A 20,686-nucleotide genomic window follows, 5' to 3' on the forward strand; every position below is an offset into this window, starting at 1 on the left:
AGCGGCAGCAGAACTGCCGCTGTGCGATGCATCCTCAAAGCAGGCCTTCATATCATAATCCCCATGTTGATGGCATCCTCTACCATGAACTGTTGCTATGGAAAGTATCCTCTACATAGGATTTAAGGTACTTTTTTCAGAGGGTTGAATTTTTTCCCTGTATCCAGGCCCACGCTCCATCATGGTCGGCCTGAACTTGTGACCTTGCTCCGGTTCAGTGTGACCGGATACCAACAGTTGGCGCTGAGTGCTTCTAGGCATTATTTTCACTTAAATCTTTCAAATTTCATATCTCTGGTTCTACTGAATGAATTTTTGTCATTTTGGTTTCAATTCATTTATTAAGTTGTACTCTATGTTCCTAAATTAGTGTGGGAGGTTTTCTCATGTTGTGTTTCCATGTTATTGCTGTCTGAAGAGCTGCATTAATACTTTACACATCGTCTCTAAGTTAAGCCTGACTGCTTTTGTGTCAAGTTACAGAGTTAAGCACAGGTTAATTGGGGTTTACTTCTATTTTACCCTAACAGAGACTATGGTTGCTGCTTATGTTGCATGAGAAGGCTTTCATCCCCCCCAACCAATAACCCAATTTCTTACAGATCTGCAGCAGCCTTGTTCAGTTTTCCAGTGCAACTAAAGGGCCAACAATTTAAGTCCTGTTTTTGCCATGGACCTGTGCAACCCTGCATGAAGAAGGAGGTAATATTATGGTTACTGTCCAATGTTTGACTAACCATCTCTTACCTTGTTGCAAGCTATGGTGTGGGCACCAAGTTCACTTATCACTATATACTATAGCCACCTTGCTTCATTTCTCCACTAATGAATATTAACATGTTTTTAAGTGAAACTGATTTTTGAACTGTAATTTTATACTGCAGCATTACCTTATACTTTGAGATGCCTATGTGAGCTTTCACTCATAACTTTATTTTGATAGTAATAATGTACTTTTATATTTCAATATGTTTTATTTCATTTGATGCTTTATTGATGTCTACCTAGACAGCCAAGTTATTACTTCTCCTTCTTAGATTATAGCAAATGTGGAGTCAGATTGCCTACAGCCATTACACCCTGTAGTGAAAAATCCACAATTATAAATCACATTTTCAAGCTACCTTTTGAGTATGCCTTTCAGAGATGCATCAACAACAAACTGTATTTATTGCCTATTTGTTTAGGTTTTCGTTTTATTTTCTAATTTACATGGTGCAAGATTTAGATACAAATCAGTCTAAGGAGGAAATCGTGATTATTTTTCAGGAGTACAAATCAAATTTATTTTTGCAATGATAATCACAAAATTGCCAGAAACTCATTTAGTAGAACACACATAGTTATGTTTTTTCACTTACCTTTACATTCAGGTTGCTTTCCTGTCCAACTTCCATTCACCAAGCATGTTCTTTCTTCTGAACCATGCAAGATGTACCCATTGTCACAGTTAAAATGCACAACACTTCTTGTTTTGAAATCATTGTCCTCTCTGGAACCATGAGCTGGAACTCCCGGATCACCACATTGACCACTTGAATCACCTGCGAATGACAACAGTTAATGAATTCTCTCTTAACGTGAGAGATACCAAGAAAAGCTCAAAGACAGAAAAGGTAATTAACTTGGAACCTCTGGGCTAGTCTTCTTTCTCTGAAAATGATTAACTTTTGTTCTTTGAATTCACGCCTGAATGATATTAGTTTTAGGTGCGGAGTGGTACAGGAAGACACTCCCAGCAAACTTTTCAACCACAAATGTCGCTTATATTGTAAAGAAACAAATACATATTTTTCTAATGAAAACAGCTGCCCAATCTTGTAGAAGCTCCTTACCCTGGTTTCATTAGGTGGAAATGTGAACTAAGAACTGAATTTCACAGAGAGGGCAATAGGGCTGTCTGTCCAAACAGTAGGAGTTAATTAGGGGATGATTATAATACAGGATAAGAGCAACTTTGGGTTTGTGTAAAATATTTTTTCAATTGTGGCAAAAATAAGAATGTATCCCTTCCTTAACCTTTTCACTGTTAGGCCTTCCCCCCCCCCTCCAGTGCAAAGGCTATTTTAGGCTATATAGGCCTCAACAACTTTTTGTCCACATAAGTGATCCATGCCAAATGACCCTTGAAAAAAAAATATTGAAATTGAGTTGAAAAAAACAGCCACATGTGTCTACGTTTTCATCTGTAACTTCTTCTAACTATGGCTGATTTTCAAAAGCTACATTCGTTACATCTACTGGACCCTTCACGTTGAGGGGATAAATAGGGTTTATAGGTTCAGAAAGAACCGTATGTACCCAGAGCCATTCGTTGAACTGCACCTTGCAATGGTTTTTCATTGTGTACCAGATATACTGTAATTCATTTGGTAAAATAGAAAGAGTGAAAAATAGGTATCAACGAAACATGTATTTACGAAATGTGCAAAAGATATTGAGTTTAGGAGCAGTCGTTATTTGCAAATTTCTAAATTTGGGGATACCCATACTAGCAGGTGAATTAGAGGGCATATCTCAACATAACTTTTTTCTTACACACTGTCTTGCATGTAAAGGCACAGATGCAGAGAAACACTTTTTCTACTATTCTGTGTTCCCCTAAGTCTCTTGATATAAATGTCACCACATTTGTGTGGGTAGGCCTAGTGCCCGCAACAGGAAATGTCCCAAAACACAGCATGGACACAGCACATTTTCCCCACAAAACTAAATCTTCTTTTACAATGTGCCTTGCTGTGGATTTTGGGTCCTAGCTCAGCTAGCACCTAGGGAAACCTAGCAAACCTGTACATTTTTTAAACTACACACCTAAAGGAATCCAGGATGGAGTGACTTTTGTGGCTGTCACCAGGTTCTAGTACCCAGAATCTCTTGCAAATCTCAAAGTTTGTCTAAAAACACATTTACCTCACATTTTTGTGATGAAAAGTTCTGGAATCTGAGGGGAGCCACAAACTTCCTTCCATCCAGCATTCCTCCAAGTCTCCTGATAAAAATGGTACCTCACATGTGTGGGTAGGTCTAGTGTTCACAACAGGAAACAGCACAAAATGCTATAAAATGGTACCTCACTTGTGTATATGAGTATGGTAGGTTTTTCTAGTGGCAGCGTACAGAAGGTCAAAAAGTGTAGCAGCTCACCATTGCAAGTGGGACGAAACTGGGAGTTAGCCAAGCTCTCCTGGCCGATATGTAACATCAACAACCAAAATAGTCAAATGTCCTCTTGCTTTCCATTGGGATGAGATGCTTTAGTCCGTGGTGGGGCAGAAAGCCGGTTGCCCCCTTCAGTTGGGGTGGGGGCCTAACTATGCCCATGGTGGCTGGCAGCACCCACCACCCTCTTTTTTTTTATTGCCTCACATCTAGTGGGCTGGCTGTCCCGCCGTGGGCTGGGGGGTAAATTCCTCCATCTGCCCCCCAGCAGGTCAGAAAGACTGAGTCCCATTTATTTGGGGTTGTGGTATGGCCATGCCAGACAGCCTCCCTCTATGTTTTTTTTTTTATTATTCCCTGGCATCTTGTGGGCTTTCTCCCCCACCCCGGGTGCAGATTGGGGGTAATTACCCTATATGGCCCCTAGAGGGGCATTAAGGCTTTGGTCCCCATTTATGTGGGGTGTGGGCATGGCAAGTGTCTAGTGGGGTTTCTGCACAACACCCCTGCCCCCGAGGTCAGAACAAATGTGACTATTTTTCAGGGGGTGTGGCTGGTGTTGTGCTCTATCTGGGCAGCCTTGACCCCTAGACTTTTCTAAAAAAATAATCCCTGGTGCCTAGTAGGCTTTCTGCCTCCCAGGGTAGTAGACTGGGGGTAACAACCACCATTTGCTCCCCACAGGGGCAGAAAGACTTTGACTACTTTTGGGGGAAGGATAGGGGAATTCCATGGCCAATCCTGGGCAGCCACACCGCTATTTTATAAAAAAAAACCAAAAACTGGTATCTTGTGGGGTTTCTTCCCCCTGGGGGGCAGACTGGGCCCCCACCCTTTCCCAAATATAAAAAAGTCCCAGGTGACTAGTGAACTTTCTGCCCCCCTAGGGGCAGAATAGGGGCTACTGCCCCCATCTGCCACCGGGGGGGGGTTGCAGAAAGACTGTTTATTGCAAAAGAATTAAGGGGGACCAACAGCCAAATGCCCAAGGGGGCTTTCTCTCTTCCCAGGTGGCCTATTGGAGTGGATCGCTGTCTGTGTATTGCCCTACAGAGGCGATCCCCAAGCAGGGATCCATAAAAGTGAGATTCTCCCCTTTCCAACAGTACCCCGCCCGATGAAATTGGTGCTCAGGGGGCTGAGATATGCCCCTGAAAACAAATGAGTGTATCGGCTGATTTTACTTTCATTTCACCTGTAAGGATGTTGGCGTACACACTGCGCCAATTGACAACTCAGGGTGGGGATATTTTCTGCCTTGGTTGCTGGAGAAGCTCTAGTTACACATTTTAAATGTACAAAACCATATACATTCACCTGTTACAGTTATTTCAAGTAACTATAATTCGTGCCCTAAGGTAATTATAACTTGCACCCCTGACGTGCATAGTCTTTTTAGGAATCATTTTACAATAAATGTTACAGTGATATTATCAATGACATTATAAAAGATGTCATGAGTGCTGTAATATCTGAGGTAATTAGCAGTGCCTGGTCAGGGCATGGGTTCTAATTACTTTATGGCACAACTTAAAGTTATTTGAAATAACTCTAACTATAACAGGTGAATTTCTATGGTTTTGTATGTTTATAATATAACATCCCTGTACCGTAAGTGTAACTTCTTTGTAACCTTTGTTTTTTTAAGTGAATTTCCATGTTTTTTTAATACTATTTCCCATCTATGACGTCCATGTAACCTTTGTTTCTTTTTAGTGAATTTCTATGTTTTGTTTAACCTGAGATAATTTTAATTACTGTATCTTAATCCAACCCCCTACAACCACCCAACCCAGTGCCCCGCAAGCCCGTGCATGGCATGGTTGGCCGCAGGCCCTGTGTCCAATCCACAATAACCACCCAACCCAGCATTGTGCACAGCCTTCAGCTGTGCATGGCGGGTGTTGGGTCTCAGCAGCAGTTGACAATAAAGTACCCACTTGCCACAGTCACTGCATAAGATATTGAGCTCAAAAAAGCAAGGATGAAAACACCTCCATCAAGGATTACAGATAACTCTTCAGGGTAGAAATGCAGAGAAAAAACACTTGCTCTGCCTTGACTGTATGCAAGAATTTAGGATGATCAGTACCTTACAGAAATGGACCTTCATCTTGAGCACCTGCTTTGTTTTTATCTGTAAGTGCTTCCAGTTGAGGTTTGCTTTCTGTCCAATGATTATCAGGGCAGAATGAATCCTGCCCTGCATATCCATCCAAGAGGCTACCATTTTGTGCAGAATTTCTACCCAACTGGGGTGTTTTCTACTGGGTAATTAGTAAATGCCACTTCGTTGGGTATCTGTATAGTGCATCTCCTACACTACAGCTGCTTAAAAGATGCCGTGGTAATGTCTCCAGTGAACTTGTGTGTCTGTAACTTTGCGAATGTTATTGTTCCTCAAGCGTCTTTATCAGATCACTATTCAAGGTGGAACTGCAGATATGCAGTTCCACCTTTAAAAGATTTTCTTTTCACTTTTCTTCAATTTGCGTGGACCGTAGGGAGAGCCTCCAGGCCCCTGCGGTCCCAACTGGGTCCCGTCTCCTGGGGAAGCCGGCACTGCTCCTGCAAGCAGGGAGCTGCTCTTTGCTTGCAGGTGCAATATTTTCACCTCTTTCCCTGCATGAATGTTAGCATGCAGGGAAAGAGATGTAAACTCCGCTTTCAGCAAGCCGGAGCTGTTTAAGAGCTCCTGCTTGCTGAAACCAGAGTCATGTTTTCTTTTGCTTGGTGGCAGCTGTTCGCTCCTGCCAAGCAAAAACAAACAGCTACCTCCTGAGGGTGGGCACCTTGGGATGGGAGGTAGCAGGAGCTGGCCCTGGGGTGGTGGTCCCTACGGCAATGTCTGGATCCATGAGGCCACACAGCCCCACTCCTTTATTTTAATTTTCCCCGTGTGGTGGTGGACCCTGGGGCCATGAGTCCCACCCAGGGGAAAAATGAAAAGCAAGCGCAGGAGACTGCGCTTGCTTTCTTTTTTTTTTAAGAGTTCATGGCAAAATTTGTGAACATTCATGATTTTCAACACAAATTTGAAAAACATGCTTTTTAGCCCTGGGGGCTAGTAGGATAGGGGAGCAGTACCCTGCCCCTATTCATTTTTTTTTTTTTTTGGACTCAGATGAAGCCGAGTTTCAAAATGGCTGCTAACACTTCCTGATTGAAGTGTTGGCAGCCAGACAAACCTCTTCATGAGATTGGCATTATTCATGAAGTAATAGCGACTCTATATATACAAATTTGGATTGTCTTTAATTTCTCCTAAACTACTAAATGGCTTTACACCAAATAAAAAAAAGGGTAATCAAAAGCTTTCTGCCAAGTATCGGTGTAATTGTGTTGAGCGGTTTGGGCTGCAGGCATGTCTATAAAGTCTATGGGAATTAACAAGGGAAACACACTTTTTTTGCCCCCTCCCCCTTTTCCTTGGCCCCTGCTTGATGGACCTTTTCATGCACAACATGACCCAGATATGGTATTAAAGAATCTCCTTGAGAGTGAGAAATTCACTTGTGAATACCTATTAAAATGGGAAAATAACATGAGGTTCAATGCTTATTTTGTATTTTGGATATATGAATTCAGGTATAACCTATTAAGTTACAGTGGTTTTACTTTTTTAAATATCTGAAAATGGACCAAAGTAAGTTAAAAGTGATTTACCGATTTTTTACTGTTTTTATTTTTTTGATCTTTAACTCAAATGAGATAAAGGTTAAGTGTGTAAATGTTTTAAATATCTGAATATGAACCCAATGTAAGTGTGCCCGGAAAGTTATGAATTCGCCTGCTTTCGGTTAAATAAGTTAAACCTGCCAGGAATGGTTTCTGCCTGTCCCGGCTTTCTGAACGGTCTTGTAAATAAGGTGAAACTGACATGGAATGTTTTCGGTATTTTGAATGCTTGTCGGCGGACGTAAGTAAGTGAAAGCTGTAGCGAATACGAATACCTGACACGTCTGTCAAACAGGCATTTCAAAATAAGAGAAACAAGCGACCACAGAATGTTTTCTGTGTTTTAAATGCGGGTCGACGGACGTATGTGAGTGAAAGCTGTAGTGACTACTAATGCCTGACTCGTTCTTCGAACAGGCATTTTTTTTTTTTTATAAATGAAACTGACGAAGGGAGAAGGTCGCTATAGTTTGAAACATTTAAATACGCTGCTAATTGGACGTGCGGTCGTAGGATATAAAAATGCGCTTCTTTTAACATCGCGCTTTTAACACGATCAAAATGATGACAGGAACTGCAGGAGAGAGACATTAATGGCCGTAAGGTAATATGATTGTAGGACCTTTCTGTCCGTGATTAGAGCATGTTATGCCAATATACCAGTGGAGGGTATGTAATGCCGTATATTTAAGATGTTATAAGAGGTAGTGTTTTTCTTGATATGGCCTGTTTTTCATTAATGGAAGAAAAACAGAAGGAATATTTTTTAAGTTGAGAAAAGGTAATTATGGAAATAGGATTGCCTAGTTTATTGAAGGGCTGGGACATAAGACAAAATGAAGGATACTAAGTAAATATGAGCAATTCGGTAGTTAAAAGGATATGATGTGGATTGGATCCCTAGAAATTTGATATTGAGGATCTGATTGGTTATGGCAACAAATATAATTTAGAATATTTTGTTGTTTTTTATTGAAGGAAATAAGGACCATTCAAGGAATAATATGGGAGATGTACACTTGGGAATTAATTTATGAGTGAGAAGGTATGTTGTCAAGTGTGGAATAAAATTGTGAGGGAAACTGTGTTATAGATGATTTTTATGGAACACGCGTGGTTGGATAAATTGAGTTGATTTTTGTTTGCATTTATAGATTGATTTTGATTGGAAAACTCTGGAGATAAATAGGATGGTACAGATTAAGTTATAACAAGTGGTAAGTACAGATGATGTTGGGTTATAACAGAATGGGATAATGAGTAATTTGGATTGATTGGTTTGATTTGTATTATTTTAGGGGTCCCTATCGGTTTGTCCTGAAAAAGACCCGAGGAGGAGCTTTTGAGTTTGGCCCAAGAGCGGAAAGGGGGTCGAAATGACGACGATGATGCTCTAGCCTGTTGTTGGTTGTTGTATGGATGAAGGACTAAAATGGCAATTTAATGCCTTTTGAATTAAGGATTGGTTTAATGCAGAAAAAGATTAACCAACAGGCTGTATATATGTTTTGGTATTTGTTATATTAGACGGTGATGAGATTCATTATCTCTGTTTTCTTTTTCTGAACACGAGCACTTGATATTTGCACTTTTTCTGTCCTTCTATTTTAGGGTGTTGTGCTAGGGACTCTTTTTGATTTGTATGATTGTGGTTTTATTCTGTGTATACAATAATAAAATAAGTTATTTAATTGTATCTATACCCATTCTGTCTGTTATTGTTAGAAAACTATTTTGTTAATAATCTGGTCTCCTATGGGGACATTGTAGTTTATGTAACGAAATCTTCACCCAGTCCCCTGGGTTTATTTTGGGTTACCCTCTGTGGTTTTGTAATATAGGTCCTGCTAGATCTGTCAGCCAATTTCAATGCCTTCAAACATCACAAGCAATCAATATACTGTCATCATGCATGGAATTGGTGATAATAGAGTATTAAGAATACTCTCTTTCTTCTATATCTTGAAGCAACACTTACTTATACAAATGGCACCTTCAGAACCCAGCAGATATTCATGATTTTACTCAAAACAGGACATTTTCAAATTCATGCCAGTCAGCTATGGAATCGAGATTCACCAGCATGCCACAAATAAACAATTGCAGCTGAACATCTCTACAAGCAGATTGATCACAGTCATTGTAAATATAAGCCAAAATAAATCTTACCTGAACAGTGAGGCAAAGATCCACTCCAGTGGCCATTCAGCTGACAAGTGCGCGTTGAGTGGCCGATTAAAGCTCTCCTTCCAGTGCAAGAGTAGCGAACAGTGGATCCAAATGTAAATCTTTCACCAACCATATTTGCATTTGGGGGTACACCAGGGTGACCACAGTCTATCACTAGGAATGAAAAACAACTGCTTAATAAATTATATATACATATAACATACACGTTTTGACAGGCACCAAAATAACAGTTTGAAACATGAATTAACACCATAGGCAACAGTTTTTCTAAAAGCATCAAGTAAAATGTAAACATGTTTTGCAGGGCTAAATCTACTAAAATGTGGCTACTGAACAGGTAGGCTTTTGTGGACATGGTTTGCACAGATGTCTGGCTTTTGAGGAGAAATGTTCACGCTGTGTGTAAAAGGGTTGTATACATATTTCTTATGGATTTTCCACAACGTTCTGCACTTCGAAATGAGCACATGAATGTACAAAGCATTACGTGGTGGAAAAAGTTAACCAAAACGCTTCTACAAAAAATGTTTGGCTATTCAAAAAATCCACAAATATCAATCTCCTTGGATGCTTATTTTCTGGAACGCATCACATGTGTGCAAAGGCTTAAGGACGACTTTGCTATACGAGGGAAATGAATAATTGCTGATTAAAAGTGAAGCAGAAACTGGTCCAAGGTAAAACATTTTGTGGTCTCTAAGAATTTCTTGATGACGAACTCGGCATCACCAATCAACAGCATACCCATAAAAATTCGGGACCAGGAAATTCTGAAACAACAGAATCTGTGTTTTATAACTGATTGCTGCTACTCAAACACAGAAGCAATGTATTAAAACTGATACAGTAGTGACGAATTGCTTAAAATTAGAATGAATGTAAATGTCTTTGATTAATGAATTAAACATTTATTAACAATGATTTGTCTATTTTTTGACTGATCTGAGCACCTGAATTGTATGGTGATCGCTATCTTGTCCTGAAAATGGTTATAAAAAGCAATCACAATGGAATCTAAGCTTCGCCTATTCCTATTCCGTTTTGAATTGTGTACTGTTAGAGACACCCATGGGTCATTTAGGGGTCGCCAGGGGTCGCAGTAGCGGCCTACAGCTTGCCCCTTACGATCCCTGACATGGCCACTGCGAGCCCTGACCTCAGAGGTTGCAAAATCAGTGCCAGGAACACAGGGTCAGCTAGTCCTTATGGGCGTTGCTTTGGGCTTCACTTCCTTGTTTAATTCTTTTTTTAATCACACTAATAGTGAATAATATTTTATTCACTATTAGTGTAGCAAAAAATGGAGTACAGTTAGCTGGAATATGACCCTTCTTTGTAGCTGAGGTAAGTAAAAAACACATTTAAAAGTACGCTGTGTGCATGCTTGCGGTGAGAATGCGCTTATGTAGAACAGAGTGTATATGAGTAAATGTGTGTTTGTGTAAGCAAGTGTGTGTGAGTTTACGTAAAGATGAAATGGCGTGTGATGTTACTTTCGGTACCCCTGGCATTTTGGTGAGCTGACGTCCGTGGGGATATATCCTTTGTCTTGTAGTATGTTCATTGTTATTTATGTCACATGTGTGACTTCTGTTCTCAGTGCTATAAATACAAAATATATTGTGTAAAAGTACACAACTAAATATTCAAAATATCTTTTGCAAAATCATGAACCCAAGTTGCGATCCATTCTCTTAATATGCATATATACTCTATACATCTACACTTTTATTTTGAAAGATAGACTGATGTTGTTCTAGTTACGTACTTATGAAAGATCTTGTTTTTTTAACTTACAGTTTTGTTCTGTAAGCTGACAAATTAGGTACTTTACCCAGTAGTTGTTGTTGACAAATATGGAAAAAAAAAAATTAAAACTTCAATGAACACGAATTGTGCCATATTCTGCAGTGGGATATTATGTTTGGTGACTATACATCAATGTAAAACAAAACAAATGAACAGTAAACTGTAACTCGCGGCCCCGCCATGCACGGTTTCTCTTCAATAATTTGACTGCTAATGTTTCCTTTATATTTTAAATGATGTTATAAAAGTTGTCATGAGTGCAGTTATATCTGGGGTTATAGTTACCTCAGTCTGCGAGTTATAGTTACTTGAAATAACTAACTATAACTGCTGAAATTCTCTGTTTTTTTGCAAGTAAATTCTGAACCTAACTAATAGGTGTGAGAGAGTGTCTCTGGGTGTGACAGTGGATGTGAGAGTGTCTCTGTGAGTGCGTATGTGAGTGTCTGTGTGAGTCTGTGATAATAATTCTGCAATAATTTCATGATTTGCCCTGGGGAGGTGCCGGTTCCCTGGGCTGTGGGGTGGGAGTGCGCTTGGCCTTTCCCACATTAATTTCATAGTTTGGCCCATGGAGGCGGTGATCCAGGGGGTACAGGAGGCTCACCAAAATACTTATAATTGAGCCCAGGGGAGGGGTGGGTTGGAGAAGTGTCGGCAGCCAATCAGATCTCAGCACGAACACCAAAAGGCTCCTTTCTGGACAAAAAGCTTCCTTTCTGCCAAATGTGGTGTAATTCCATTCAGTAGTTTGGGCTGTAGTCATGTTTAAAATCCCTATAGGAATTATAACGTGAAACACACTTTTTTGACACCTTTTTTTTCTCAGGCCCCACTTGACAGATCTCCCCAAAACTTCCCATGTACAACAGGATTCACTGAAACATCTTGGGGGTCATTACGAGTTTGGCAGGTGGAAAAGGCTGCCCGCCAAACTCTCGAGATCAGGTTTCTGCCAGTGTGTCCGCCTTCCCGTGGGCCCTATTACGAGTTCCCTGCTGGGTCAGCAGGGAACCGCCCACAACATTTATGCTGGCTTATAATTGACCCACCGCCAATTTTGTGGTGTGTAGGGTGCAACAGCACCCAATGCCCTTTTCACTGTCTGCAATGCAGACAGTGAAATGCTTGATGGGGCTGTCCATGGGGGCCTCTGCACTGTCCATGCCAAGAGCATGGCCATCGGGCCCCTGCACCCTATCTCCACAAGATCTTACATTGTGGTGAAACCGCCATGTAAAAGCTGGTGGAGAGGGAGGTCCTAATCCCCAGGGCGGTGCTGTATGCAGCGCTGCCCTGGCAGATTAGGACCGTCAGCACTGCCAGTCCTGTCAGGGGAGAGAAACTGGCAGTCTGACCGTGGATGAACCACCACGGTCATAATGTGACGGTCTGACTGCTGTCAAAACGGTTTGGGCCACTGCTTTGGCGACAGTCAGACCGCCACCACGGCCCTGGTGGTCTGTAGACTGCCAGTGTCATAATGACAGCCTTTTTTGGAAAATTTCATTAAGATTTGTCAACCGGCACCAATGATATAGGCAAGTCAATAAATGTTTTTTCTATGGAATGGGCCTAAATATAACTACCTACTGGTGACCATATATATTTCATCCATCCATCTGTCACTTCAGCTGTTGTCTGAAAAGTTTCGGTGTGATCCATCAAGTGGGGGAACGAGAAAAAGGGGAGGTCCTAAAATGCATTTTACCCATGCAATTTCCCATAGGGATTTTAGACATGACTACAGCCTGAACCGCTGAACGGAATTACACCAAATTTGGTTAAAAGCTAGATATCAGTCCTGAAAAATCAATTTTTTGTAATTTGGTGTTAATCTGTTCAGGAGTTTTGGGGTTATTAAAGTAAAGTGATTTCTCTATATCTAGAGATGCAGATCCACTGCAAATCCACCAAGGCACATCCATGGATCCATGTGTGAACAGCAATGTGGTGATTGGCTAGCCACAATCAGAGAGGAAAGTTGCAGCTGCCATTTTGTTAATTATTTTAGGTTCCTACAGGGGAAAATAAAATGTAAACGTGAAAGATGGAGTCTGGGTAGAGGTACCCTGAGCCAAGGGACAGTGATGAACACCTCATGGGCAAATAACTGTCCAAAAATGTTTTTTTAGCACACAAGCATCTGTGGATCCACTGTAGCACTCAGCAGAGCCAATTGTGTGCTCAGCGGTAGATCTGCAGATCCAGATCCCAATTAAAAAACACATAAGCCCATGCACAGACCCACACACCTTCACACACACCGACTTACACACACACCTACTTACACATCCACACAACCACTCACACACCCATACCGCCACTCATCCATCCACCCACAGATCCACACTGCCACTCATACAACCGCACAACCACTCATACACCCACTCACACTTCCATACAGCCACTCATGCATGTTCTCACAGATCCACAACACCAATCACACCCACTCACAGACATACATACCCCATTTCACTCACCCACTTACACAACCACTCACACATCCATAAGACCACTCACACACTCCAACAGCCACTAAAACACCCACTTACAGACCCACAAAAACACTCACACACACCCACTCTCAGGCCACACAGGCGCACACATACCCACACATCCACTCACACACACATACAACTATTCACACACCCATCACAGACCCACAAATCCACTCACACAGACATTCACACCCCTACTCACACACCCACATAGCTTCTCCCATACCCACTTACACACCCATATAGCCACTCACACATGCACATACTCAAAAAGCTACTCACAAACAGGACATGTTAAACGTATAGGCATTTATAGGTTTTGCAACAGCATATGTTTGCTTTAAGTGTGCTGTTGGGTGAGGATTGAATGTGCTATTTTTGATTGGGAATGGATTAACATATTCATAAAATGAAGGAAAAAAGAAAGACTTGTTGCATTACACTTATAGAAAGACTGCATAAGTTACCTTACCTTAATTTTAAATATATAATAAGAAAGAATGTGTGAATAAAGTGTATTTATAAACTTCTGAAAATATATATTACTAAATTAAACTTATGGGTCTCATTATAGTACAGTTTATATTAAAAACAAATGGTGACATTCACTGAAAGAGCTAAGGTTACACTGGTGTTTTAGTTAAGAAATACCATTAAAAAATGTAAAACTTCACTGAAAAATACAAATGTTGCAGGCGTGGTATAGCTCAGATTTCACAAACACAAAACCATAGAAAGTTTGCTGTTAAAGCTACATTTATCTTAAATAGCTATAAATCATGCCCTATGGTAGCTACAGCTCACACCCTTGCCATGCACTGCTTATTACAGCACATGTTATATCACTCATGATATCTTCTGTGACATCATTGACAATATCACTGCAACTTTTGCTATGAAATTAGTTATGCGAAAAATGACCAGTGTTGGGGTTGCAAAAGGCTTGTGTCAGGTCCTTGTGTGTGTGTGTGTGTGTGTGTGTGTGTGTGTGTGCTGGAGCTAGCCCTTTGAAATGTAAGTGGGGAAGGGAACAACTGCATCCCAGCTATCCAGCATGGATGGCCTATCCTGCCAACACCTGCAACCCCCCCTTTGTCTCACTGTCCAGGAAGAATACACAAAGGGCAAAAGCTAATGCTATCCTATAGGAGAGACAGGCCTTGCAATAGTGAAAATGGCATTAGGTGTTTTCACTACTAGGACATGTAAAACGTAAGCACACATGTCCTACATTTTAAAATAAAATACGAGCCTTTAGGACCTGCGTTAGGGGTGACCTATATATATTAAAAAGGAGATTTGGCCTGGCAAAAGGTCTATTTTGTCAGGTCGAAATGGCAGTTTAAAACGGCTGCAGTGGTGGGTCTAGGACATGTTTGAAAAAGGATACTTTACTGGGTAGCACAAGAAGTGCTGCTGTCCCACTGGTAGCATTTAAATTACAGGCACTGGGCACATGTACCATTTACTAGTAAATATAATATGTCAGTTAGGTGTAGGTCAATAGTACCACTGCACACTCAAGCACTTTAGCAATGGTTTTCTGTTACTGTTGTCATGATCTTCACGGGCTGCTGCTTCTTGCAACCCACGTTTGTCAAGAAGTAGTTTGTGGAAATTCATAATACTATCCAGTCTTTACTGCCAGCCTCAATGCTCTTTATTCTAACCACACAGGGAGTGTCTATAAGCATCTGGGCCCTTTCCTCACATGCCAAGACGAGCATACAGGGGGCAGTCCCACTCCACCTTGCTGATAGAAGGATTTTTGATTGTAACGCATTGGACTGGCCACTTTCGATCAATCCATATGTGTTGCATTCTCAGTGATTCTTACTAGCGGGTACTGATTTTTTTTTAATCTTATGTCTTCCCATACACAATTCCTTATCATTGGTGTGGTACAAGATACCCATTTGACAAACAATCTATCATTGTCTTTCTAAATCTCCACTGACAGGATTGATAACTCAATGTGCTCGGTGACAGTGGATGGCCACAGAACCTCGACAATGCTATTCAGAGAAGACGTGTTTCACTTCTAACCAGATGGTAGCTGGTTCTGTATATTTGTACGGTTATTACTGCTGAGTACATCTGTGCATGTTTGTGTTTACTTATACTCCACAGAACATCTGCAGTTACACTGGGTTATCCATCTTCAAAGCAACACCTTTAGACTTTACAGCTGGTAAAGTGACATTGTGCCTGTAGTGACTATGCAAGGCTGTCTGGTAATGGATCTGGTGATGGATTTGTCTCTGCTCGCTATTTTCCTTGGTGTAACTGTCTGGCTAAATGAGCTGGATGGTGCTGATAATAATACATTGTGCTTCGCGTGTGTTGTGCATTCAGATTAATTTAAACTTCATGCTTTGTTTATCAACATTGAGCTAATTATATTAGTTTTAAATGTTACATACAATTGATATTGAATTAGCTTTACAAATATATATTATTTTACATTCAGATGAAACTGGTTTATTTTGCACTTGTATGTAAGCCCTAACAAAATATGTGACTTGTGGTGCCAGGCTATTTCTGGGACAAGAAAAAACAAACACTGTGCAATATCTCTCTTTAGAATGTAGAGAAGGTGTGAAAACAAAATAAGAATCAAAGTAAAAATGATATATGCTGTTTTAATTTTGTGCAAAATCCCAAATCAGAATGCCGGAAATGAAGGCGCTGAAGAGATTTAAACAAAAACAATGATGTCTGATAAGACATCTATTAGCGTTAAGTGGTAGTTTGTCTGATGTGCATAAAAAGCTTTCAAGATGCTGGTAATGTTATGCATGTTTACAAGTACTATGAATAGATAGTTATTCTGGAACAAATGAATGGTTAACGAAGTCTGATGGAAACCACTCAAACATAATTGACATTTAGTATTTTGAAAAGATGTGGTTTCGTTTTAGTACATATTTTCACAACTTCACCAAGAAAGTTTCATGATACAAAACCTCTCATATATTGCACCAGAAGGATATGGATGGTTCAGATACCTTGCACTGTACATTACAATTCAAATCAGAATACTTCCCGTTATTGGAAAAGGGGAAATGTTTTGGCCCGAGCTACTAAAACTGGAATTTCCTGTATTTTATTGAACTTTGTTTAACTATTATTGATCTAGGAAAGGGCACATTATTCCGATAACCTCAAATAACACACGTGCTGTCATTTGTGCTTGTTCTTTCCGGCACGGAGCACTGGTACTTATTTTGGAGGGCCGGCGCTTATTCTTCTGCCTCTAGCATTTGCTGCGAGCGAAAGATATATATGGGAAAAGACGGAGAAAGAGAAAAACGAAAAAGTGTCACAACAGAAGAAAGCAGAAAGCTGCAAAAGTGAGCTAAAGGAGCAGGGAATGCCTTTAAATTGATTGAAGAGGCCGGAGATGGCTTTAGGATTACGCTGCCTCAGTATTCCGTGTTTCCACATTTAATTGCAGCTGCCGCGTGTTTAAGAGGAGGGCTTTGGGCACCAGCACGTTTTTATTTACAAATGAAGCACTGCACACGTGATTTCTATTAACATAGCTACCATTTTAAATACGAGGTCATATAAATAGCCGCAGGTTTATATGCACCAAAATGCTTCGTCCTGCAGGGATTTTCAACCAAACTTTCTACAAAACCGTAATCAAGGCGTTAGGCATTTAGAAGAATTTCGAATGATAAAAATATAAGCAATAAAAATGAAAAAAAAACGAAATGGAACAGATTCTAGAGGGAAAAGAGGGAGAGACACAAAAAAGCGACAGAGAAAGAGAGAACAAGTCAGATTACAGAAGAAAGTCCATACTATTGGGTTGGAGAGGTGAGGAGAGCAAGATTAAGAAGGAGAAGACAATGTTATAGAAGAGTAGAGGTATGTGAGAAAGATGAGAGGTGAAATAGCAAAAAGAAAGAAAATTTACATGAATGAGAGACAAAAAGAAAATAGACATGAGACCTGGTAGCAGGTTAGAGATGGAAAGAAGGGAATATAATGGAGAGAGTAGAGAAAATGAGGCATTAACATGGGAGAGAGGAGAAGGTGGGGGGCGTAGAAGAAGAATAAAAGGTGTGACAGGCAGACACTGGAAAGACTGGAGACATGCACTATGGTTTCTAGGTAATGGAGAAAGAAGGTTCATGTTGAAATAAGTAGGTGAGAAAGACAGAAGGGGGAAGATGGGAGGCAGGAGAATAATATATTGAAAAGGAACAGCAGCGAAACAAATGGAAGACAGCGTGATGAATTGAAGGGATGCGCAGTAAGAGGAGAGGAATTAGAAGTGTAATGATATTTAGAGACATAGGAGCAAGAGAGGAGGATCATCAGGACAGAAGAAAACAGTACAGTGTATCAGGAGAGAGGAGCAACTGAGTGCAAACAAAGACAGAAGGTGAGCATGAAATAGGATGTTTTAGAGTAAAAAGATTCAGTGATAGATTATCTAGCAGAGAGATGAGGAAAAATAAATACAGGAGAGTTATGAGAGACAGCGGAGATAGGAAAGCAAAAAGAAATTAATAGTCAAAAGAGAAGAGAGGAGAGAGCTTAAAATTGTATGAAATTGGAAACATGGGCAACGAAGAGCTAAGAAATTGGAAAGAGAAAAAGGAGACGGGGACGACATGAAAGAGAATGGGGAGGTACAGAAAAACATTATTGAGAGAAAGAAAAAACAATAAAGCATTGTAGTGTGAGTACAAAGTAGAAGAAGAGGAAAATAATAATAGCTAGACAAAAAGTAAGAAAAAGTTAAAAAGGAAGAGAATGTGAGAATAAGAAAAAAGAAACATTGTGAGGTAACTGAAGACATATAAAAAAGGACTGGTTGAGGTTGCAAGAAAGGAACAGCAAGATAGTAACAGAATATGAGATAGGACAGAATGAAACAGACAACTAGAAAGTGAATAAGAAGAAAGATAAGGAGGGGGGCACATAGGAGAGCAGGAGTACAAATATCCTTTGCAAATTACTATCAAAGGAGTAAACAGTGGTCACGTGGATTGCCGGGCAAGATGGTGGGCACAAGCTGAGGGAGCTCCGGGACGATACCCCAGACATCTGACTCACATACAGCACCAGGAGGCTGATGAGTCGCCGTACGCCCGTGCTTGCACGTCTGGAGCCTGCAGAGAGTTGGACAGCGCCGTCAGATCGGTCTGAGGAGGTGGCGCGGGTGTCATCAGAACTGTTGGCCAATGGGAGAAGAGCGGCCTGTTCCTAGGCGGCCCCGCACATGAGGCCAGATCGGATCAGAGCCTAACTGAGGCGTGTACGGAGCCAGTCGTGGTGAGCCGGGCTGCAAAGCAAATGGGAGAGGCGGTGGTGGAGTGGGGCTGGAGCCCTGTGACATCAGAGACTTACCTGGTCGGTGGTTGCTCCTACTCCAATTGCTGATGGAGGGGATCGTGCCCGGGGCTGAAGCTGCGGTTAGGTCCGGGGGCAAGAGCCGCACAGCAGAGGCCTGGTGGCCTGGGAGGGGTCACTGCGCCGACCTGTGTGTCCCCCCTGTGGTTTGCTTGGCTACACTGGAGCCATCAATCACTACTGGATCCAGGCACTGAGGCGGCTTTGTGGCGGGACACTCACGGCTCCGACTGCCAAGGTAAGGGGGGCTGCTTGTGCTTCTGCACCTTGGGCTTCGTGGCGTGCATGCAAGCGGGCCCACTGTGCCTCCCTTCCCTCTGAATTGAATCTCACCAGCGCACACAATTGCAACCCACACCAATGCACGCTGCCCCCTCGGATCTTGTGGTGGCAGGCATGGGCCGCCTCCGCTCTGGCACAGGGGCTAAGCTGCAAACGCAGAGAAATGAGGCCCATATCCTGACAGCCACAAACTAGATGCAGTATTGGCGGCTGTGGATTGGATAGGCACCTCCTTGGAGCAAGCCCGGACCTCGCTGGAGGGCAAGATCGATAAAGTGACCATTGATCTCACCCTACTTCATGTAGATCACCGCAAAGCAGATAAAACCGTCTCAATAGAAGAACAGCTGCATGACCTTGCGGCAAAGACAACTCAACTGGAGACCTCGCTACAGATGGCACTGGACCGGAAAGAGGTACTGGAACACCATGTGAAAGATGCAGAGGGGCGAACCAGGAGGAATAACATTCGTGTTATAGGCCTCCCGCAGGGTGTAGAGGATCTGGTTGCAGTCGCCTATTCTGAAACCTGGCTTCGAGAACTGGTCCTGCAAGGTTCTTTGACACCTTTCTTCTCAGTAGACTGAGCCCACAGGATCCCTACGAGGCCTAGCCACTGGACGCAGGGCCGTGTCCCTTCCAGCACCGCCTATCGCACTATGCAGACAGGGATATTATCCTACATGCAGTGAGATCACTCCTAATGATCCAAGTGGACAATACTCCAGTTATCCTGTTTCCAGACTACACCATCGCTGTACAAAAAGAACGCGCTTCCTTTCTGTCAGTGAAACGTAAACTCTGCGCCCTCAATCTGACATACTCTCTCCTCTTCTCTGCCAAACTGCAGGTAGCAACTGACGGTAAAATGCACTTCTTCAACACTCCAGAGGCAGCCTGGGAGTGGCTGGAGTCCACAGACCTGATCAGTCAATGAGATGCCGAGGCATTGTTGTGCACTGCAATCTGCCGCAGCCATCAGAGTTCCATCAATCACCTCAGACATGGACGCAGAGCTCACAAATTCAATTGGTGAAGATGGTTCCTCTTCCGAGACGACTTCTGAGGTGGGGTCCTCCGTCCACCCCGCAGTAACGCCACGAATGGCAGATGATCTAATCTGAACTCACCAGGCTGACGCACGGATGACAATTAATCAGCTGGTGGTGACGCTGCGAGTGGAATCTGGAGGACCGCACTTTTCTACATACCATTTCAGCTTTTTGGAGGATTTTATTGCTTTGCCTATGATCTTGCTGAGGGCTCCGTAGTCTTGGCGCCTTCACTGGCCAGTAACTGTTGTTTGGCGGGGTCCTGCCTCATGTCCCCTATACTAGATACTATATACTATAGACATTGGCTACCCACATTTATATTGGGTTAGGGGTTATTTCCTAGATTTCACCAAAACCTACCTCACTCACGTCACTCCCCCACTCGTGGGAGCCACTCCCTCGCATCTGTTATGCCAAATAGGCGAACTGACTTGTTTGGGCAAATACCACTTGTCCCTCTGCTCTAATGGTATTCCCTCATGTTACCTTTACACCAGTATTTGGTCTTGAGTTGTATTTGTTTACTTTAGAACAGAGTTCTGGATTTCCCTTGCCCCCTCCTTGTGAGAGTCTCATCGTTGACTGGGTGATGTCCTGCGTCCCTGGAAGTGGGGCTGAGGGGCACTTCCGAATTACTGATCC

The 20,686-nt window shown here is 42.0% G+C and overlaps 1 protein-coding gene across 1 annotated transcript in view; it reads right to left on the minus strand.

Annotated features, from left to right (window-relative positions):
* Positions 1-20,686, minus strand: part of CSMD3 (CUB and Sushi multiple domains 3) — a 2,682,374-nt gene that overhangs the window by 224,346 nt on the left and 2,437,342 nt on the right. Inside the window, exons 56-57 of the mRNA XM_069220640.1 lie at positions 9,007-9,180; positions 1,362-1,544 (exon numbers count right to left, since the gene is read on the minus strand). Of these exons, the coding sequence (XP_069076741.1) occupies positions 1,362-1,544; positions 9,007-9,180 (357 nt within the window). The remainder of the gene's footprint in view (positions 1-1,361; positions 1,545-9,006; positions 9,181-20,686) is intronic.

Source organism: Pleurodeles waltl, chromosome 2_2, assembly GCF_031143425.1.
Source record: "Pleurodeles waltl isolate 20211129_DDA chromosome 2_2, aPleWal1.hap1.20221129, whole genome shotgun sequence".
Classification (NCBI taxonomy): domain Eukaryota; kingdom Metazoa; phylum Chordata; class Amphibia; order Caudata; family Salamandridae; genus Pleurodeles; species Pleurodeles waltl.